Below are 22650 nucleotides of genomic sequence, written 5' to 3' on the forward strand. Positions count from 1 at the left end.
TTAGAGGAAGAAAAGATGAAATGAGACTGGAGAAGTAGTCAGGGGCCAAATCTTAAAGGCTTTCAATTTATGTATGCAATACCAAGGACTTCAGTGAATTGCATTCTATAGGCTACATGGATCCATTGAAGGATTTTAAGCAAAGAAGCAACGTGATTGAATGTTTGTTTTAGAAGGATTACTCTGGTTGCCATACAACAATGGAATGGTAGTAGAGAGACAAGTCAGAAGGCTATTGACTAGTGTTGTGCAAGCAGGTAACACCATAGTATACTGCAAAGAGCATTGCCTAGATTGTTTCAAATCCCACTTCAACCACCTACTAACTTTCTAAACTAACTCAGAAATTTCCTCATTAGTGAAATGGGAATAATGGAAATCTCTCACTGGATGTTACGGAAACTCATATGAAATAATGTAGATACATGGAATTGCTCCAAAGAACTGAGTATAAATGTTAGCTGTTATATTTCAACTTCTGTTTTTGTTGAGTTTTAGGTAACTTATAACCAAGTTTAGGATTTTTTTTTTTTAAAGATTTTATTTTTTTCATTTTTCTCCCCAAAGCCCCCCGGTACATAGTTGTATATTCTTCGTTGTGGGTCCTTCTAGTTGTGGCATGTGGGACGCTGCCTCAGCGTGGTTTGATGAGTAGTGCCATGTCCGCGCCCAGGATTCGAACCAACGAAACACTGGGCTGCCTGCAGCGGAGCGCGCGAACTTAACCACTCGGCCACGGGGCCAGCCCCCAAGTTTAGGATTTTTAAGAAGCACTGTCATTTTTCTTCTACTGCTGTGTCTCAATAAAACAGAAGGAAATCAAAGTTTACAAACATTTTGTATTCTCATTAAGATCCATATTTCAGGATTTCCAAACATTTAAAAAATAACATAACTCAAGCTTTTTCCTTTGGACGTTCTGCCAGACTCTCAATTACAGAATCAGGCGTGGTGTCTTTTTGGAGTTGGTAGTGCAATAGGAAAAGATTGGAGCCCTGGCTCAACGGATGCGCATTTTAGCTGAGCACTAGCATCAGAGGTTAGTCTGCCTCTGTTTCTGAAGTGCTTAATAAGAATAATGTGAATAGGTGTCCTAGCCACCTTGCAGATCTGTTGTGAGGATCACGTTCTTTCCTTAACTAAACACTCACTAAACTACTATTCAAGATACTGTTAGAAAGACTGTAGAAATGAATCAGATCTGGGTCCTAATTTCAAGGGAATTTCAGTGCTAAAAGAACTGTGAAAGATGTATGTAACTGTAATACAAATAAGACAGAATATAAGTCAGTTAACTTTGAAAATTATAAAGGTCTTTGAAGCTGGAAGTCATTTATATTTTGTATAATATATCATAAAAAAATATTATGTTTTATAAAGTATTTCACATGTTCTCATTTTTTAAAGTGCTTCTCCAAGTAAAGCTGAGAGAGAGTCACTTTCTTAGATACCTGTAGAAAATAAATAGTAAAGATAGATTTAGATTTTTAGGAAGATTTTTAAACCTATATGCATATTTTGACCCTAGGCTTGATCAGGCTTGATATTCACTGATATTCAAGTAACTTGGTTAAAGTACTCTCAGCCCTCAGCCTCAGAGAGAGAGAGAGAGAGAGAGAGAGAGAGAGAGAGTGTGTGTGTGTGTGTGTGTGTGTGTGTGTGTGTGTATAATGGAGATAATGTCACCCACCTTTCAGGTTTGTTGTGATGAAATAGTCATTATATATAAAAGTGCAGAAAAGCAGTTACTGTCCGTTCTTTCCTGCAGTCTCTGCTCCAGCCCACCACCTTTTCACTACTGCCCAGTGCTGAGCTTTGAGGCAGCAGCTTCTTTGAGATATTTTAAAGTTTTGGGTTTTTTTTACATATGACAAATTTCAAACATGCAACAAAATTGAAAGAGTTTTGCAATGAAAAACCTTATATCCACAACCTAAATTTTACCATTACTTGTTAATATCACCTATCTATCTGTCCCTCTACCCACCCAGCTGTATTGAAATTTCTTTGGTGATTTTTTAGGACTTTTCTGAAAGAGGTTTTTTAAACTAATTTAGAAGCCAGGAGTGCAAATACATTTCAAATATTTGTGATTAAATTGCAGTTTTCCTGTTTACATTGCTTTGTACCTGTGGGGAATTTTACTTACCAGGTTGTTCATTATTTGTATCTCTTTGTATTTTCTGTGCTCCTAGGCTATCCTTTCTAATCTCAGCTCATCCCATTGCCTTTTCCTGAGAATGCCTTTAGTTAATCTTTTTTCAGTGTTACGTTTAGAGTAGGTTCTTTATATAGTCCTTGTTGTCTCTTTCTCCTTTTAAAGTTTCTTTAAAAATTAATAAAAATAATACCGTACGTTTTGTGCCTAGTGGCAAACGCTGCACCTGGAAGCTTTGTTTGCATAGAGCGGGGCGTCTTAAAATCTCAGACGTCTCCATGCGCTCCATCAACTTCCATTTCTTGTTTCTGAGCTCGGGTCTTTGCCCGGGACAGTTGGGCTATTTACTGTGCCCCAGGAGTGAATACAGCCCTTCACCTGTGTCTGGTTAGAGACTCGCAGCGTTGATTGATTGTCTCCGTTGTATAGCTCTGCTTAGATTATATGTTACAGAAATTCTTCAGAGTCTCTGATTCTTCCATGGCACTCTTCTCTATTTTCCAGTGCTGCTAGGTAGCTATGCAGTTTCTCATACTTTCTAAATCTTTTGTCATCTCAATGCCTATATTTTAAATGAGTTTTAATCAGATAGAATTTGCCTTATGTTATGTGGATTTCCTTAATAAGCTGTGAGGACTGTGTTCGGAAACATCTTTGAAAAGCTAAATTATGTTCATGATTATGTCTCTCAGCTCCGTCCATCCTCATCACCTTTATGTAATGATCCTGTCAAATTTGAGAGTGACTTTCAGGATACTGAAGGACCCAGCTTGTTTTTGTTTCATTTTAAGAGATTTTCCTTAACTAGTCCTCTCTCAGAAATCAAGTATAAGTTTTAATTACAAAATATCCAAATATTTTTTAAATTCAGAAAGTAGTCACTGTGTTCTGGTCATGTAAATTTTGAATTTTAGGCCCTTTTTTTCCTTAGTGATTAACATTCATTCACTTCATTCCAATATTGAGGGCCTCCTCTGTACCGGGCACTATTCCAGGGCTGGATAGAGTGCTGAGTAAATAACACAGACAAGGCCCTGGGGAGGAGACAATAAATGGACAAGGAACGGATTAAATTTGCTAACTGCTGTGAAGGATTAAGAGTGGTATGACAGAGAGCGTTTGGTGACTCCTTCAGGTTGAGTGGTCGGGGAAGGGTTCTCTGGGGAGGTGACATTTAAGCTGAGACCTGAATGATAAGAAGCCAGCCATATAAATATGGGGTGGAACATTCCAGGTAGTCTAAAGGCCCTAAGGTAGTAAGGAGCTTGTCCTGCATCGGGAGCAGAGAAGGCCAGCTGGCTGGAGCAGAGTGAACACAGAGGTGTAGGAGAGGAGGTGGTAGGGGAGGGGTCAGAGCCTGTAGGGTTGTATGAGTCAGGGTCAAGTACTCAGGTTTAATCTTAAGTGGTGTGGGGAGCCTTTGGAAGATGTTAAGCAGGAGAGTGACATCTAATTTACATATATAACCAAGGTAGGGCCATATAATGGAGAAAATCAGCCAATGCTGGGAGCCTCTAGCCAGACGTAGGCAAAAGATTGCACTTACTCCTGGGACATCCTAAATAGCCCAGTTTTCCTGGGAAAATCCTAAGTCTCGGAGACAAGAAATGGGCCAAATTCCCTTGCTTTGAATCCCAGCTCCACCATTTACTAACTGTGTAATTTTGGGCAAATTGTAAGACATCTCTCTGCACTGGTTTCCTCATCAATAAGATGAAGATCATAACAGGACCTCTTGTGAGAACTGAGCGACTTAGTACGAGTGAAGTGCTTAGAACACTGCTGGCACATAGCGAGTGCTTAATGTTTAATTTGATCATTCATTTCCTCTCGGTGTGGGCTGTCTAACATGATAGCCATGTGGTTAGTGTGACTAAGTACTGAATTGTAAATTTTGTTTAATTTTCTTTAAATTTAAAAACTGAACCTCAGTATAGTTATTGGAAAAATTTTAAGTATGTTTTAAATAATTTGGGTATATGAATCTTTTTCACCTGTAAATTTTATGAAATTTAAATACAGAACAAATATTTCTGATGAAAATTTAGCATCTGAATTGAGATAAGCTATAATTGTAAATACACACTAGATTTTGAAGACAATGTAAAAGAGAATATAAAGTATTTTCATTGATTTTTATGATGATTAGTGACTGAAATGATAATATTTCAATATATTGGGTTAAATAAAATGCATTCTTAAAATTATTTTCCTATTAAAATTTGTTTCTTTTTCAAATTTTAAAAAATGTGAGTACTAGAAAACAAAATGATGTAAGTGGCTTGAATGACGTTTCTGTTGGGCGGCTGTGCTGTAGATCCTGGGTCAGGAGGAAGGGCAGGGGCAGAAGCATATGGACTGGGGGAGGTGCTTTTCCTAATTACACAAATACCCCTGGAGAGTCCACAACACTTTTGCCAGGGGAGCCTCCCTCCCCATCAGACAAATCCTACCTCCTACCCTCTTGTTGAAAATCAGTTCTTTGGGGCTGGCCTGGTGGCGTAGCAGTTTGGATACTGGGTGCAGACATGGCACTGCTTGGCAAGCCATGCTGTGGTAGGCATCCCGCATATAAAGTAGAGGAAGATGGGCATGGATGTTACCTCAGGGCAAGTCTTCCTCAGCAAAAAAAAAAAAAAAAAAAGGCGGTGGATTGGCAGCAGATGTTAGCTCAGGGCTAATCTTCCTCAAAAAAAAGCAAAGAAAAGATAATCACTTCTTCAGTGAGCCTGCCCCAGTGATAGGAGTGTTTTGTATTCTTCGGGTCAGTCAGTGCAGGGGAAAAAAGTTATGAATCACCACTCTATGTTAGAGAGTATTGCACAGGTTAGACACCTGTCAGTGATTTCGATTAAATAAACTTAAATTGTTTTCTGATATAAGTTACCGCTAATCCTGGTCCAGCGAACCCCAGAGACTTAAAATGAGGAAGAATTAAAGTAGATTTTAATTAAGGGATGAATTGCTGGGTCAAAAACTGAGAAAGTTGAGTGAGGCATCTTGTGTCCTAAATGCTGAATTTCCAGAATTGAAAAAAACAAACTGAGTCAAAAAGCTAAGCAACCATGAACTTTTGTCTCTGAAGTGAAACTGGGCTTTGTTTTTTTCTTCTCATGCCTGTTGGTTCTTGCTGGTTCTGTGATTATAAACAAAGGTTTTCTGACTTATTTGAAAAGACGTTATTCTCAGGATTAGCAAGAGGAAGATTCCTAATAAATACTGAGTGACAGCTAGCAAATGGTGCAACTCTTCTGCCTTAGCTGTTTGGAATGCTTATTATATATTCTTTCTGTATCACCCCAAAATACATTTTTTTAAATCTATGATACGCCTTAGCTTAATACCACATCTCAAAGATTATTCTACGCCCTCTCAGTCAGGTCAGTTTTCTAGAGAAGAGGGCCCTTTTCTGAGATTGCTGTCCTGTTTCAGATTCACATAAGACACTCTCCACCGGCAGCCCCTCTGTAGCCTCTGGTCTTACTGTTACAATGAAGAAAGAGGTCGTCCCCAAATTTCCCAGCAGAAATGAGTGTCAGGACAATTGCCTGAGTAGCTTGCAGGAAAACTAACTGATATTCTTGAACAATGTCCCTTATTTAAATAGCAATAGGATTTTCTCTGCAGCCATAAAATCAGAAACTTGTAGAGGCGGATGATGAGGAAGCAGAGGCGTGTAGCTAGTTTATAGTAAACATGAGACCCGCCTGGGAAGGCGCTATAGAGTTCTCCTCTCCTGGTTTTCAGGTGAAGAATTTGAAGCCCCAAGGAAGTGACTACTCAGTGACATAGAATGAGTCAGGTCAAGTTTAAGTCTAAGTTGCATCTCAGTTTCTTGGTACAGAGAAAGCATAGTTGCCCCAAGTTTGTAATTCTATAGGATTCATTCCAGACTCTGGCTAATGCCAAGGAGTCATCATAACACTTTTTTTAGGCTAAGAACCTGAGATTTAGGGGAATTTATAGAATGGTTTATAGATGCTGCTGTGTCAGTGAGCCCAAATTACTTCTGTACCTGTCTCCGTGGCATAAGCAGGTAAGAATTTAGTCTATTCTCAGGGCTCTGTGTCTGAGGAGGTAGTTTTCCTTGTGGAGCTGTGTCCTATTAGACGCTAATAAAATAAAGTTGATCTTGAGATCTCTGGTACCTTGTAGCATAGGCATCCTTCAAAGGTCTGCTTGGGAAGTGTGAACAGATAAAAGATGGCAAATGGGTTAATAGTCTCTTATTGGCCCCCAAAGCCATATGCCTCTGACCTCAGGTTTTAATTTTGTTGCCATGAAAATGTTTTGTTAAGTGGCTCCTGTCTGCAGATGGTGACATGCCTTCAAATGTTCACTCCAGGAAAGCTTGGGGAAACAAGTCACTCTTAGAAGCTTAATGTTCTGGATAGCTACACATTTGTTCCTTTACACATTAAAACTTTGTTTTTAAAAATCATTTTAATTGGAAATTATTCTGAAATGGATCATACCCTTCTTCCTTCTTTTTAATTCAGTTTGTTGAGCCTAATTTAACCTTTTCTTAATGACTGAGATCCTTGTGGAGGTGTGGGTGTAAAGGATATAAAGTTCCATGGGCTTTTGGTAGCCTATTCCTAACTCTGTTTTTCCCAGGGACGAGCCTATTTTGACTACATAATTTTTACAGAATGTAAGGTTTTTGGGAATGCATGTGGTTGTAAAAATGCGCTGGTTTAAGTCTGTGGGTCACAATCAAAAGAGATTTGAAAGCGACTGCCCTTGTAGCTCCTTTTTGTGCTAATAATAATTTCTTACATTTGCATAGTACTTGACTGTTTGCCATATCCTGTATATGGCCTGTGATAAGTAAACTAGGGAAGGGATTGACTTCGTGTTGTTTTTAAACTGTAGTAAGCAATCATAATGGAACCAAAAAGAGATGGACTTTGAAGTTAGACAAAACTTTAAAATTTTAGCCTTTCCACTTAGTAACTGTGTGACCTTGAATGCCTTAATTAATCTTGTTTAACTTCAGAACCGCAGCTTTTTTTTTTTTTTTTTTAACCTAAATGGGAAATGCCATAATTGTTGAGTGCTTTAAATCAAGTAGTGAAGATAAAAGTGCCTGGTAGGGACGCCATGAATGAGTCTCACAAACAAAATGTTGGGTGGAAGGAAGTGAACGTAAAAGAGTACGTTTGACATAATTTTATTTATATAAAGTTCAAAACAGGCGCAAGTAATCTACCATGATAGAAGTCAAGACAGTGTTTACGCTTGGGTGGAGTAATGACTGGGAGAGGACATAAGAGAGTACGTTGGGTGCTGGCAGTGATCTCTTTTCTTGGTTTGTAGACACATTGTAAAAGCTCACTGAGCTTCATACTTAGGATTTGTGTGCTTTTCAGTTTGTATATTATGCTTTAACAAAAAAGTCGTTTTTAAAGTGCTTAGCACAGAACCTAGCGTATAGTTCCTCCTCCTATGATGGTTCTGTAAATTAACCATGTGAAAGTCCCTTTAACAAAATGATGCTAGCCTCTTTTCCTTGTGACTTTTCAGTTTCTTTGTTCTGTCGTTCTCTGTCTCTTGATTCCAGTTTTTCACTTAGGCGTGTTTAATAAATATCTACTTACGGTAATCCTAATTGGTGTTGTTGAAGGAATTTAGGTCAGACAAGGTCAAATTGAATGTCTGACCACTGTGATCTAGGAGTTAATCAGTTATATGAATTTTGATTTGATGCTGTTCTCTGATCATTACGTGACTTGATGTTTTACTTTTTAAGCGGAGATTAGATAGAGATTTTTCTGATTTGTGTAATATATTTTTTCTAACATCAGATCAACTTCATTATTGAATTTTTTTCATGGTGGAATATTGGACTCATTCTGTTATTTCTGGCACTTTTAATATAAGCCACTTATAATGTAGCAGGCTTTGAAATGGTCACTTGTCACACCTAGTAACACCTTATATATTTTGCTTGTGTTCCTATCACTGAAAGAGAACCATACTTACTGTTTTTATCTCATTGTTTGGTACTACGAGTATAGAAATAGAACTTGTATACTTGGAAATTTATGTAAGATCCTGTTATGAAGAACTTAGAATTGTTGAAAGTTCAATTTAAAACTTGAGAAAGTTACTTTTTCTAGTAGGCAACGTGTGGGATATAAAATAAGCCTGTGACAGTCTCTGCCCTCAGGGAGGATGGAATCCTGTAAGGAGAGTTTTGTGAGATGGGCAGAAAATGGATTTGTCTGCATGTGCTTTTGGTCTTTTGGATGTTGGCCTTTGAGAGAAGGTTTCTGATGGAGACAGTAGCAAGGCCCTCTCAACCACAGAGAGCTGTGGTGATGATCACATGGATGCCAACGGAGCCAGCAGACAGAGAACTGTGATTGGTAATATGACACAAAGTTAGGGAGGCAGAGAAGCACCACCTATCTATCAGACACTTATGTATGTTAATTCGTTAAAATAGATAATGCCATTCAACCCTCACAGATCCTCTAGAGTAGACACTATTATTTCCACTTTAAAGATGGAGAAATTGAGTCCCAGAGACATTTAGTAACTTGTCCAAGTTTACATAGCTAGTAACTGAGTTGATTCTCAAATCCAAAGCCTGTCTGTACCACACTATAGATAGTAACATGCAAAGAAAGGATGTGTTTATCAGAAGATCCTCAGCTTGGAAACATGCTAAATGAGAGGTCATAAAGAAAATAGATAGCAGGTTACATCTGGGGTTACCCAAGAAAGGGAATGCTATGACTCAGGACTTAATTTCTTGAAAGTTCCTGTGAAGCTTTTTGTGTTCCTGTTGTGAGACGGTTGAATGAGACTGTCAAACCCTGGTGCAGATCTGCCTTTTTACCTGTTTCTTTTTTTTATTGTAAAGTATACATAACGTAAAATTTACCATTTTAACCATTTTAGGGCATTACGTACATTTACAGTGTTGTATAGCCTTCATCACTGTCCATCTCCAGAACTTTTTCATCATTCCAAACAGAAACTTTGTACCCATTAAATAACTCTTTGTTCTCCACTCTGCCCAGTCCTTGGTAACCTCTGTTCTACTTTCCATCTCTATGAATTTGCCTATTCTATTACCAAGTATAAATGGAATCATCCAATATTTGTCATTTTGTGTTTGGCTTATGTCACTTAGCATAATGTTTTCAAGATTCATCCGTGTTGTAGCAAGTATCAGAATTTTATTCCTTTTTATGGCTGAATAATATTCCATTATGCGTGTATACCACATTTGTTTATGCATTCATTCATTGATGGACGCTTGGACTCTTTCTACCCTTTGGCTGTTGTGAATAATGCTGCTGTGAACGTTAGTGTACAAGTATCTGTTTCAGTCCCTGCTTTCAGTTCTTTTGGGTATATACCTAGGAGTGGAGTTGCTGGATCCTATGGTAATTCTTTGTTTCCGTTTTTGAGGTTTTCCACAGCAGCTGCACCATTTTTCATTCCCACTAGCAATTCATAAGGGTTCTGATTTCTCCATATCCTCATCAGCACTTATTTTTTGTTTTAGGGTTTTTTTCCCCCCACAATAGCCATCCTAATGGTTGTGAAGTGGTATCTCATTGTGACTTTGATTTGCATTTCCCTAATGATTAATGATGATATCTTTTCATATGCTTATTGGCCCTCTGTATAGGTAAGTGGAGAAATGTATATTCATGTCCCTTGCCCACTTTTGAATTGGGTTGTTTGAGGGTTTTTTGTTGTTGAATTGTACGAATTCTTTATATATTCTAGATATTAATCCCTTATCAGGTATACGATTTGCCAGTATTTTCTACCGTTCTGTAGGTTGTCTTTTCACTCTAGTGATAGTGCCCTTTGATGCACACATTTTTTTCATTTTGGTGAAATCCAGTGTATCTGGGGTTCTTTTTTGTTGCCTGTGCTTTAGATGTCGTATCCAAGAATCATTGCTAAATCCAGTGTCATGAAGATTTTCCTCTGTGTTTTGGAGTTTTGTAATTTTAGTTCTTATGTTTAGGTCTTTGATGCATTTTGAGTTAATTTTTGTATACAGTGTAAGGTGAAGGTTCAACTTCATTCTTTTGCATATGGGTGTTCAGGTTTTCCAGCATCATTTGTTGAAAAGAGTATCCTTTTCCCAATGAATGGTCTTGGCACCTTTGTCGAAGAACATTTGGCCGTATATTTTAGGGTTTATTTCTAGGCATCTGTTCTCTTTCATTTTGTCCTCATGCCAGTACCACACAGTTTTGATTACTGTAGCTTTGTAGTAAGTTTGAAATCAGGAAGTATGAGTCTTCTAACTTTGTTCGTTATTTTTAAGATTGTTTAAGCTATTTGGAGTGAATTTTAGGATGGCCTTTTGTGTTTCTGCAAGAAAATGTCCTTGGTGTTTTGATAGGGATTGCATTGAGTCTCTAGATCACTCTGGGTAGTACTGTCATCTTAACAGTATTGGTCTTCCAATTCACGAACACAGGATGTCTTTCCATTTATTTATGTCTTTCATTTCTTTCAGCAATGTTTTGTAGTTTTCAGTGTATGATATTTTAGTTATGTGGCTGTTACATTTCTCGCAGTAAATTAATTAATTAATGTTCTAGTTTATCCATCACTGTTTAGTGACTTACAGATCTGCCTTCAAAAAGTCTGTTCTATTTTGGGGGGCCATCCCAGTGGCATAGTGGTTAAGATTGCGCGCTCTGCTTCAGTGACCTGGGGTTTTCAGGCTCGGATCCTGGGCGCAGACCTAGCACTGCTCGTCAAGCCACCCTGTGGCAGCGTCCCACATAAAATAGAAGAAGACTGGCACAGATGTTAGCTCAGCGACTCCTTCAAGCAAAAAGAGGAAGACTGGCAACAGATGTTAGCTCAGGGCCAATCTTCCTCACACACACACAAAAAGTCTACTGTATTTTTAACAGAATCAGGGTTCTGAACCTACAAAGCTGAGGGAAGGATCCTGCAAATTGGAAACCTAAGCAAGTTGCTGCCCTTGGGAAGTCCTGTTGGATGTTCAGACTGCTGGTTTCCTCTGATAAAAACCTAATTTCACTGCATGTCTTCTTTGATCTTCAGTAGTTCACATTTCTGATTTATTCTGTCTTTTGCTTCTAGATTTCTCCATCTTGCTAAGGAGGAACAATTCCCTTTTTGGCATAGCTGATGGTACCATGCAAAAATCAGATCCTCGAAAAGGTCAGAACTTGTATTTGTATGTAATAGAAATTAGAGGGTTATCCTGTGTTAGGCTGTGTATGAATGTATGGGTCACAAAAAGTGATTAAAGTGATTAGAAGTATCTCATCCTTTTTGCCAACTTATCCTGAAATTTTAACAAATCCCGCATGTCACTTATACAGCTCTTTATAGTTTGCAGAGTATTCTTCACATAATTATCTCATATAGTCTTTCCAGTAGTCTTATTAAGTAGATGCTGTTGCTATTCCTGTTTTGTGGAAACAATGAGAGGTTAAGAGACTTATTCAAAATCTTGTCACTATGAACTGCAAGATTTAGTCCTAGATCTTTTGCCTCTAAATCTTACCCTTCTCACTACATAGTTCATAATCAGTATCAGAATTTAATGGACATGTAAGTATGGAAGCTATATGAACATTGGAAATAATGTATGTAAAGTCTGAAAAAAAAAGTTAAAGCCTCTTTATAAAGGATATAAAATATCATTAATAAATCAGATCTTGATATTGAATTTCTAACATAATCTTCAGGATGACACCAAACACCTCAGTATGTAATGTACCATTGTCTTAGTATGGCAAACGAGGCCCTCCCTAAGTTGCTGCCTACCTACTTGTCTGTTCTCATCTCACTCAGTTCCTGTCATTCGTCTCTAGCTTACCCTACCCCTTTCCATCCGTAAGAAACTGCTGGCTGTTGTCAAAGCACTCTGTCCGTACCTTTGTACTCTATTCCCTTTGCCTAAAGTGCCTATTCATCTTTCTTCTTACGATCCTAGCTCAACTTCATCTCATCTGTGAAGCTTTCCTCAACTCCCCAAGAAGAGTTGATCATTCCTTTCGGAACATTTTGTATAGCAAATCTCTATTAGAGCAAAAACCACATTATATTATGATTGTATATTTGAATTGCTATCTATCCTACTAATCTGTGAGTTCTTTGTGAGCATAGGCTGGGACTTAATTTGTCTTTGTGTCCTTAACACCCCACATTACTACTGGGCTTAGATACATTTTGTTTAAAGAATAAAAGAGCAGCTTTCCTTAAAGGATCAGTACACTAATCTAGATGAGAGACTGACCACATAAAAATACTTAGACGCTTACAAATATGTGTAAATGATTATAGTACATGCTTGAAGTAGAATTGTGGGATGTTCACAGCCAGGCAGAGTTATTTGGGGAAAGATTCCTCTAGATCAGGCATTGGCAAACTTTGGCCCATAGGCCTAATCTTGTCTGCTGCCTGTTTTTGTAAAGGTTTATTGGAACGTAGCCGTGTTCATTGCTAATGTATCTATGGCTGCTTTCATGCTACAAAGGGAGAGTTACAACAGAAACTGTATGTCCCATAAAACTGAAAATATTTACTGTTTGGCCCTACACAAAACAGTCTCTGCTCTGGGAGATGACTTTTGAATGGAAATATGAAAAGAAGAGGAATGTGAATTGGTGAAGCGTGAGTGTGCATCATCTCGCAGTGAAGACAGGCCATAGTAGTAGCTATGCTAAGAGAGGAAGTTTCATCCAGTTTGTCAGAGAGCTGTGTTGAAGAGATGACATGGCAAGAGTGCTTTGGATTGGGAAAGAGGAAACACAGAAATCTAATGGAAAGAAACTTTCAAGTAAACACTGGGCGTCTAGTAAGATAGTGTCCTAGATATGAGCAGAGCGTGATGACGATGATGGAGAAGGAGAAGGAAGCAGCAGTACAAATTAATAGTGACCGAGTGTCTGCTGGGTGCTGGCTGCTGTTCTAAGTGCTTTATACGTATCCTGTTTAATCCTCCCAGCAACTTTATGAGGGAATTGCTGTAATTGTCTTTATTTTACACATGGGAAAACCAAGGCATATGCGGTCAAGTTACTTGGCCAAGGTTATACAACTAGTAAGTGATAGAATCAAGTCTGAACCCAGGCAGTCTGACTGCAAAGTCTTCATAATAGAGGAGGGAAATCTGGGGATATTTGGTAAAAATACCCTTAAGCTTGGAGTAAGGTAAGTAGTCTGAGTAATTAGGAAGCGTTATCCCATTGTGGTAAAGAGAAAACGAGCAGACCATAGAATAGTACTGTCGGATTCTGTCCCATTAGAGTGATATACTGTGGATTAGGAGGATGGGAGGGAGGAGGAGGCAAATCGCATTATACAGTAAGACATGTTATCCATACAGATGTAAGGATACATCTTACATGCTATAAGTACATGTTATAACTTACAGAATCAGTTACTTTGCAGCAAACATTGGACTTATTTTTATAAAGGTTTCTTTTGACTAATTAGCCATCTCTGTGTGCTCAAAATATACTTTTTATTAAAAATTTCATTTACACTTAACCTTTCAGGATGGTATTATTGTGTAAAATAAAGATGGCGCATGCGTTATTTCAAAGAAGGAAGATATTTCAGAGTATCCGTCAGGTTGAGTTGTAGTGATATGGAGGAAATAATTAGGATGAGCCCTTATTGCTCCTGCCCCACAGACTCACAATATGGTAGAACTTAAAAGGGACCTTGCAGATCATGAATGAAGTTACCCGCTTTATTTTACAAATGAGGAAAGTTAAAAACCAAAGATGCTATGTTACTGGCTCAGAGTCTCCCAGTAGCCTAGCTGTAACTGGACTCTCAAAGATTAGAGAGAAGGTACGTAAAGTGCCTACCACAGTGCAGTCAGTAAATAGTAGATGAAGAAGCAGAAGGGAAGGATGATGATGATGTTATTTCTTCTGCCCCCATATCACACTTCTGTAAGCCTTCAGAGAGAAATTTGGTATTATAGATGCGTCCATGTGGTCATGCTGCAAACCTAAAGTTGCACAGTGTTATACTGACGAAACCAGAGTTGCATACCCCCCTTAGATTATAGGCTCTCAGGTTTGGAAGGGCCTTTAAAGGTTACCTAGTTCAGCCTTCCTCTTCCTCCTCATGATTTCATATCTCTGCCAAGAGGTTGTCTTACCTCTGCTTCCACATCCTCAGTGATGGCAGATTCATACCTTCCCTCCCCAGAGTTGATCCCACTGTTGGATACCTCTGACTGTCAGAAAGTTCTTCCTATAATGAGCTGAAGCCCTGTCTACCTGTAGCTTCCACTCGCTAGTTGCACTCCTTCCCCTTGGGGTACCCCGCCTTCAGAAGGGCTGACCGGTGGAGCCGATCATCCAGTGCCGTCGTCTCCTTCATTCTGGATACTGGCTGGAACGTCAGATCCATCTGTCTGCCAGGAAATATGATGTGACACCACTGGTGCCACTAAACTCCTTCCCTGTTCAAGAAGCATGAGCCAGAAGCCATCTAAAAAGCATTAGCTTCTGTGCTCTAGATCATGCCTCTTGAGCCTCCGAAAGGGTGAACATGAAGTCTACTAGGATGGCCTGTTAAGACAAAGGGAGTTACGGCCTCTCTGCCTTTTCGTTAGCTATTCACTGCTAGCTGCTTTGCTTGTTAAAGGAAATACTGATGTTCTCTGGGGTTCTTTCTGTGTGCGCGCACAGACATGTCTGATTGCTAGAGAGGGAGTGGGGGAGGGATGATCACCAAGGAGAGATCTGCTCCGTCTTTGTTCACATCTGCTGCTTGCACAAGGCAGGATTTACTGCTCTCTGAGAAAGTGATTGCCTAGCTTGTTTCCCCTCCCCCCTCTTCTGGAGGATCATCCCAGAGGGCTGTTACCATCTCATCACACTTATGTCTGAATGGAGTAAAGTAAGTGAAGGAGAGCTGGGAGCAGAGGATCAGCTGAGAGGCACTAGGAATGCTTGCTGGTAAGAGAGAGTGGCTGATCAGTGGCGCATACCAGACCCGGCCCCTGTCTGTCTCCTGCCTCCCCTGTAGCCCATCCTCTATGACCACAGTGGGGCAGGAGTTCTGCTCCCAGCTTTTCCATTTTGATCTCTGTGCATACTGGCATAGGATTATGGTTTATTAAAACCACACGTGCTATTTCACATAGAGTTCTGTCTTAATGGGTTTTCAGAAGTACACTTGATGTTTCTGTTTTCTGTTTTCCAGTTTCCATTCTGAGGGAAACAGCCCTCCTTCCCAGATCCCTTCTTTGCTGCCCCCCTGCCCTCTCTCCTGGTCTCTGCGTGTCAGCCTGCATCACTGCTTTTGCTTTTTCCAAGCTCTATGAATATGTAAAACGTGGTGCCTATGGACAGCTCCATTTAATCCAGTTTTACCTCCTGAAATCCCAGACCAGACCTAATCTTACTCAGTGTCCAGATGAAGCTAATAAGCATGAGTGCTTCAGTTTTTCCTGTAGTAAAAGGAGTAAAGTATCCACAGTCACACTGGTTGTAGTTCTTCCCAAGCTGCACTTTTTTGTGTTAGAAGTTACTGAACCAGGTTTGTTTTTGTCTGTTGCCCAAAAGCCAATCACCAGGACGCTAAGATCGCAGCAGAGAGAGGGTTTTAATCTCAAGACAGCCAAGCAAGAAGGCAGGAGAATCCATCGCAGGTCCGCCTCCCTGGAAATGGGGCTCAGCAGTATCTATAGGGTAGGGGACAAGGTGGTCTGAAGCGTGGGCATAGATGATTAGAGGTAAGGAATAGTGAGGTAAGTGATGATTTGCACAAGCGTAGACAAGCTTCATGCCTCTTCACAGGATGCATGTTGATAAAATGGCAGCATTACCATGATCTGAGGGTGGAGTTCTTAGCTTCTTGACATCAAAAAGGTCGCTTATCAGGCCGACCCTGTGGCCTACCGGTTAAGTTTGGATGCTCTATGTCAGTGGCCCTGGTTCGGTTCTTGGGTGCAGACCTACACCACTTGTCGACGGCCATGTTATGGCAGCAACTCACATACCAAATAGAAATAGATTGGCATAGGTGTTAGCTCAGGGCGAGTTTTCCTCAGCAAAAAGAAAAAAGGTCACTTATTGAGTGTTTGTGCAGGCCCAGTTGTTGGGTCGGTGGTCTCAGCTGGCCTGAACTGGATAAGGGGTCTCAGTTCCTGAAAAACCACTCTTAATTACTCTGTCAGTAAGATGAGGTCAGTTGAACTGGTCCTGGAGGGCCTGTGGTTACATAAGCATTTGTAAGCTTTCTTTTTCATGAACTTGGTTTTTTGTTTTCTTTTTTGATGAGAGAGACAATGTGGTTAATAGTATAGTTTGCATTCAAATCTTGCCTTTTCTACTGACTGTAACCTTTTAGAAAGTTATTCGACCTCTCTGAGTATCATTTCCTCATTACTAAAATGAGGTAATGAGACCATATTAAGTGAGATCATACTGGTGAGGACTCAAGATGGTGTTATGGAACTACTTCCTTACCACGATATCTGGCATCCAGTGAACACTCAGAAATAGTAGCTATATAATGTTAATGATTATTATTACTATTGTTAATGTATAAGTGATAATTTACAACTGGATTTTTTCTTAATATCATAATGTATGAAGAATTTTTTCTACTTTTCCTTGCTTGAAGGGATGACCTATTGTGATTGTATTGTCGCATTTTGAAAGGATGCTTCCATAGCCTTGTAGATTTTTCTGCTACATATTATCTTTCTCTGAAGGGTTTCCAGAAATACCAGAATCTTTGCATTCTCTAGATTTGCACTATCCAGTGCAGTAGCCACTGGATAAGTGTCTATTTAATTTTAATAAATATTAAATAGAATTAAAAATGCAACTCTTCAAACACACTAGCCACATCACACGTGGCACATGTGGCTGGTGTCTGCCCATTAGACGATGCAGATATTGGACATTTCCATCATTGCGGAAAGTTCTATGGGACGGCACTGCTTTAGATATTCGTAGTCTGTGCCCTTGTGCTCCTTTCTCAGAAATCAAGGAGGGTATGTTTTCTAGGATGTTCTGAAGACTTCTCTCGTAGTGTTTCAGGGCCCTGGACATCCATCGTGAAGATTCAGGTTGCTCTTCTTAGCGCAGCCCCCTGGAGTCATTACTGTCTCTTAGAATATATACAGGCACTTTCATTTCCCCCAGGAAGATTGAATTACCATAATTCTTTTGTATGATTTATTTTTTTAATTGACGTATACTTGACATACAATATTATATTAGTTTCAAGTGTACAATGTAGTGATTTGGTATTTGTATACGTTATGAAATGATCACCCTGATAAGACTAGTAACCGTCTGTCATCATACAAAGTTATTACAGTATTGTCGATTATATTCCCTATGCTACCTATTGCATCTCCATGATGTATTTATGTTATAGCTGGAAGTTTGTGCCTCTTAATCCTCTTCGCCTGTTTCGTCCTTCCTCCCATCCCCCTCCCTCTGGCAGCCACTAATTTGTTCTCTGTATCTGTGAGTCTGTTTCCGTTTCGTTTTGTTTGTTCTCTTCTTTTATTTTTTTAGATTCCACATATAAGGGAAGTCATATGGTATTCTTCTTTCTTTGTCTGATTTAGCTTAGCATAATACACTTTAAGATCCATTGATGTTGTCGAAAATGGCAGGATTTCATTCTTTGTGCATTACCGTAATTTTTAAAGGTCCCAGTCAACAGTAAGAAGAAGCCAAAGGGAAAAGAGGCAAAGTAGAAGGAATTCTGGCAGATAGTCCAGAGAGTAGTTACTTCACTTGTGAATATTAGAATCCTTGGGGGCTAACTAGTAACAGGAGGTTCTAATTTCCTTTTTGTAAGTACATTGTTTTATTCATGATCTGAGTTTTCCCTCTGAGAAAAGGTAGTAAACAGCAAGTTTTTCCTTAGTAATTCCTATTATCTGTGTTATGTACTTTCAAAGCCATTTTCCCTTTGTTCTTCACCACAGCCTAGTGAAGAAGTGGATTGGGATTATCATTCCCTTTTTACTGATGAGAAGACAGTCTCAGTGCAGTTAGGTTACTTGCATGAAGTCTTCAAGAGGAAATAGTTTTTAAGTTAAATTTTAACTTCCAATTCAATATTTTTTGTTTTGTTTTTATTTTCATTTTGCTCTGTTTTACCACCAATCGGACTTTGGTAAAAGAGTGAAAGTTCTTTAGGGCAGCTTGGAAACTGTTTAGTGTCGCATGAGGTGCTCTCAGAGAGTTGCTGCAGCCTCATTGTCCTATGGCCATGGGTGTTAGTCTGCTCGGACTCGGGCTGCCGTAACACAGCAACACGGGCTGGGTGGCTTAAACAGCTGACGTATATTCCTCACACTACTGAGGCTGGAAGTCCAAGGTCAAGATGCTAACAGGACTAGTTTCAGGTGATGCCTGTCTCCTTGGCTTTCAGACAGCACCTTCTCACTGTGTCCTCACCTGGCCTTTTTCTCTGTATATATTTGTGGAGTGAGAGAGAGAGAGATCTCTGATGTCTCTTCCTCTTCTTATAAGGACATTGGTCCTGTCAGATTAGAGCCCCACCTTTATGACTTCATTTAACCTTAGTTACTTCCTTAAAAGTCCTGTCTTGGGCCAGCCCCAGTGACCTGGTGGTTAAGTGTGGTGTGTTCCGCTTTGGAGGCCCAGGTTCAGTTCCCGGGCATGGACCTACACCACTTGTCTATCAGTGGCCTTGCTGTGGCAGCAGCTCATACACAAAAAGAGGAAGGTTGGCAGTGGATGTTAGCTCAGGGCAAATCTGCCTCAGCAAAAAAAAAAAGTCCTGTCTCCAAATACAGTCATGTTGGAGATTAGGACTTCAACATATGAATTTTGGCAGAACACCAATCACATGTTAATGGTTTTTCACTATCTTTTAATTTTCTGACTTAACCTGGTTAGTTGGAAACTATATTTATATTCAGAATTTGCATAGGATCAAATGTAGCAAATATCTGTTTCTTTATTTCTGTGGATATTGAGGCTTAAATTATACCTGTGGTATTTGCTGTAAGGTACTGTCCAGCCCTGAGATATTCTAATAAGCAAAAAAAAAAAAACTATTGTATCTAACTGTCCTACTTTTCTTATAATATAGCCTAATGTGTTAATAGTTAAAAGTCTCAGTACTTTATAGGGTAATAAGTGTCCCCCTTCCTCCCCACCCCCATTTTACAGATGGAGAAGTTAATGTACAGAGAAACTGACTTGTCAGAGGTCAGAGCAAGGTATTGGTGGATCCAGGGATAAATCCCAGACCTCTTAACTCCTTGGCCAGTTTTTAGTTCGTTGACTATGCAGCCTAGTGGTAAGTACCTCTTTACCGTATCCTGGAGGTCGGAGGGATTATCAGACTTAGCAATGACTGAAGTTAAGGAATTCCTCATTACTAGTTAGATCATTCATTATCCTTTTCTTTTAGCCATGATGTCATTTTTGTCATTAGCATGAATTTTGCGGGTCGTGAGAGGAGGTTGGAAGTTTTGCTTTTTAAATACTTCAAAATATTTCTGTAACGGTTCAACCACACTAGAGATTATTATTAAGAAAGAAAGAAAAACCTATTATCTATTGAATTTGTTCTCTGTCTTAGCCACCATGCTAGACACTTTGTATTAAATTATCTTACTTAAATATCATTATAAACTTATAGCCATTTCTGGAAGGTATGAATTCTTACCATTTTTATAGTGATATTCTTAATACTGTTAGTTTAGTTAAATAGAAAAATATAAATTTCAGAGTTTAGATTCTAAATAAAATTTTGAGTTTTGTGGAAACTAAGAACCTTATCACAGATCTTTAAAGATAAAGTCTCTTTATGTTTAATCATAGATTTCTAGATTATTGTGTCATCCCTTTTTTATCCCTTGCTTAAGACTTACTGAGGCAGGATGGTTTGTCTCATGTGAGATTAAGTCCAGCTTGCTCTTCCATTTGACACTAAAATCGTGCTTTCTTTAAAGCCTTTCCTCCTGTCTGTACATCTGAAATGGTTATGGTTCTTTTAATCACTGGGGAGGTTGAACAGCCGAGCCTCCTGGAAAGTGTGGATGCACATGGGCTTCGGGAACCAAGCTCCCTAGGCCGTTAGTGTGTCCTCTGCTCCAGCCCTCACCTCTGCTGCTCTGCCCATTGGCTCCTTTCTTACTGTAGATCTGTGCTCCCCATGTGGTAGAATATATAGCACTCACATTGACCACACTTTACTTCTCTCGTCATACTCTCTACATGCCTTCTGCTTTAGCCACATTGAACTACGGTTGTCCAATATGGCACTGTCCAATAGAAATACAGTTCAAGTCACATATATGATTTTAAATTTTCCAGTATCCACATTAAAATTAATTTGTTTCTTTTTACCTTTTTCAATAATATGTTTTATTTAATCTAGTATATCTAAAATATTATTTTGACATGTAACCAATATAAAAATAATGTAATAAGCTAGTTTACATTCTTTTTTTCATACTTAGTCTTCAGAATCTAATGCATGTTTCATAGTTACAGCACATCTCAATTCAGACACTAAGTTTTATCAGCAATACGTTGATCTGTATTTAGATTTTAAAATGTTTACAACTGAAATAGTGGATTCTCATACCTAGTTTTGTTCCAGACATACGTAAGGTTTTCCCAATAACTGCACTGAATGTCAGTTTTTAAAATTAAATTAATAAAAATTAAAGCAGAATTAAATGTTCGCTTCCTTAGTCACACGAGCCGCATTTCAAGTGCTCAGTGTGGTTAGTGGCCACCGTATTGGACAGAGCAGGTCTAGCATAGTGCTTCAGGGCATCATTTCTTTACATTATTCTCTCTCCATGGTGTACTTTTATTACCCCGTCCCCAGTCCCCAAGACTCAATTTGAGTGTCGTCTTTTCCATAAAGTCTTAATTTCTCTTCCCTCCCCTCCCCAGGGAGAGCCGGCTCCTTCCCTCGCCTCTCCCTTCTGAGCCCCCTTGCATACTTTTAATGCAGCCCCTTTAATACTTTATCACACTTAATTTGTATCTTTCTCCCTCTCCTAGAGTGCAGGGCGAGTGCCTTGTTATTTTTTTAATCCCCCATCACCTAGCACACATACACTGGAACCTATGCGTAGTCAATGAATTTTTGTTTAAAGAGTGAATGAGTATAATTTCAGTCTGGACATCGCAAAGACTTTAGAGGTCTTTTTGAAAATAGGGAGTTGGAAATGGAGTCTGTCAAACTGAACAAGATTTAATAGGAAGCAACCTACTGCTCTTTAAACCTGTGACATTACATCCGTTCATTTGTTTAACTGAACTAGACATAAAAGATGGGAGAATAAGGCATAATCCATACTGATAACTAGTTCATCGTGAGGCTATCCACATGTGCTCGAACACTCACACACACATAAGCTATGGATACATTACTGCTATCTCAGCTCTCATAATATTGTTTGGTGCTTAGTGAAATAGAATTCCAAGGTTGAGTAGGATCTTATACGTTTATCTAGTTAACTCCCTTTCCAAGCTGTGAATTCCCTCTCAGCTCGGAAAAGTTTGAGTATGTTTGGTGATAAGTGGTCTTCCAGCCTTTCTGCTTGTATACTTGAGGGGATGAACAACCCATCCTCTGCAGGATAGTTCTTATTGCCAGAAGGTCTCTCTTTGACATCTGCTACACTCCAGTGGATGCTTTTTCCAGTGCCTCCAATTCAAAGACCACATTTCTTGAAACCCCTGGTCACCACCCCAATAGAATGTAAGCTCCATGAAAGCAGGAGTTTTTATCTGTTTCGCTCAGTGATATATCTCCAGTGCCTTGAATAGTGCCTGACAGACAGCCGACAATAAACATTCATTGAATTAATAAATCTACATAAGCAGGATTCAGGGCATTAACTCAATTAAATTTTTTATTTGTGGATTTACTCCCTTTGTAGACTATTATTAAATATCTTTCATTGCTGTTGCCTGACGATCCTTTCTCCATGGCACTGTTAAACTTTCTGAGCCCCAGATTCCTCACCTGTAAAAAGATACTGATAATACCTGCGGTGATCTGTATCAAAATGCCTGGCATCCGGCCTGGTGTGTGGTAACAGTAGATGTTAGCTGAATCTGAAATGGAATCAGTGTGACAAGCTCTGACCTCCTGACATCCCAGAAAAGTTTAAAATTAATTTTAAAAATTGTGATAAAATATATATAACATGAAGTTTACCATTTTAACCATTTTTAAGTGTACAGTTTGGCAACATTAAGTACATTCACACTGTTGTGCAACCATCAGGACCATCCACCTCCGGAACTTTTTTCATCTTGCAAACTGAAACTCTATCCATTAAGTGATAGCAAGTTCATTTTTAATGTTAGCCTAGATAAAACATGGTTGAAGTAGTAAATCTGTTGTGGAAAAAATATATATTCTAAAATCAATATATAAATGACTTTTCTATTATGTACACTTTCAGATGATCTGTTTTTAGTCATTCTTCATTAACGTGGATAATTGATATGTAACCATAGTGGATT

At 39.1% G+C, this 22650-nt stretch overlaps 1 protein-coding gene across 40 annotated transcripts in view; it reads left to right on the forward strand.

Annotated features, from left to right (window-relative positions):
- SCMH1 (Scm polycomb group protein homolog 1) overlaps positions 1–22650 on the forward strand; it is a 185828-nt gene that overhangs the window by 27755 nt on the left and 135423 nt on the right. For 17 of the 40 annotated variants that reach the window (XM_023632337.2, XM_070260275.1, XM_023632349.2 and 14 more), the window contains exons 2-3: positions 11255–11335; positions 19321–19450. The exons of 6 other annotated variants lie outside the window; for them this stretch is intronic. In XM_023632337.2, the coding sequence (XP_023488105.1) occupies positions 19438–19450 (13 nt within the window). In that variant the 5' untranslated portion in view covers positions 11255–11335; positions 19321–19437. The remainder of the gene's footprint in view (positions 1–11254; positions 11336–19320; positions 19451–22650) is intronic. 17 more of the 40 variants (XM_023632387.2, XM_070260274.1, XM_023632344.2 and 14 more) reach the window with 2 other exon arrangements.

This window comes from Equus caballus, chromosome 2 (assembly GCF_041296265.1).
Source record: "Equus caballus isolate H_3958 breed thoroughbred chromosome 2, TB-T2T, whole genome shotgun sequence".
Classification (NCBI taxonomy): Eukaryota; Metazoa; Chordata; class Mammalia; order Perissodactyla; family Equidae; genus Equus; species Equus caballus.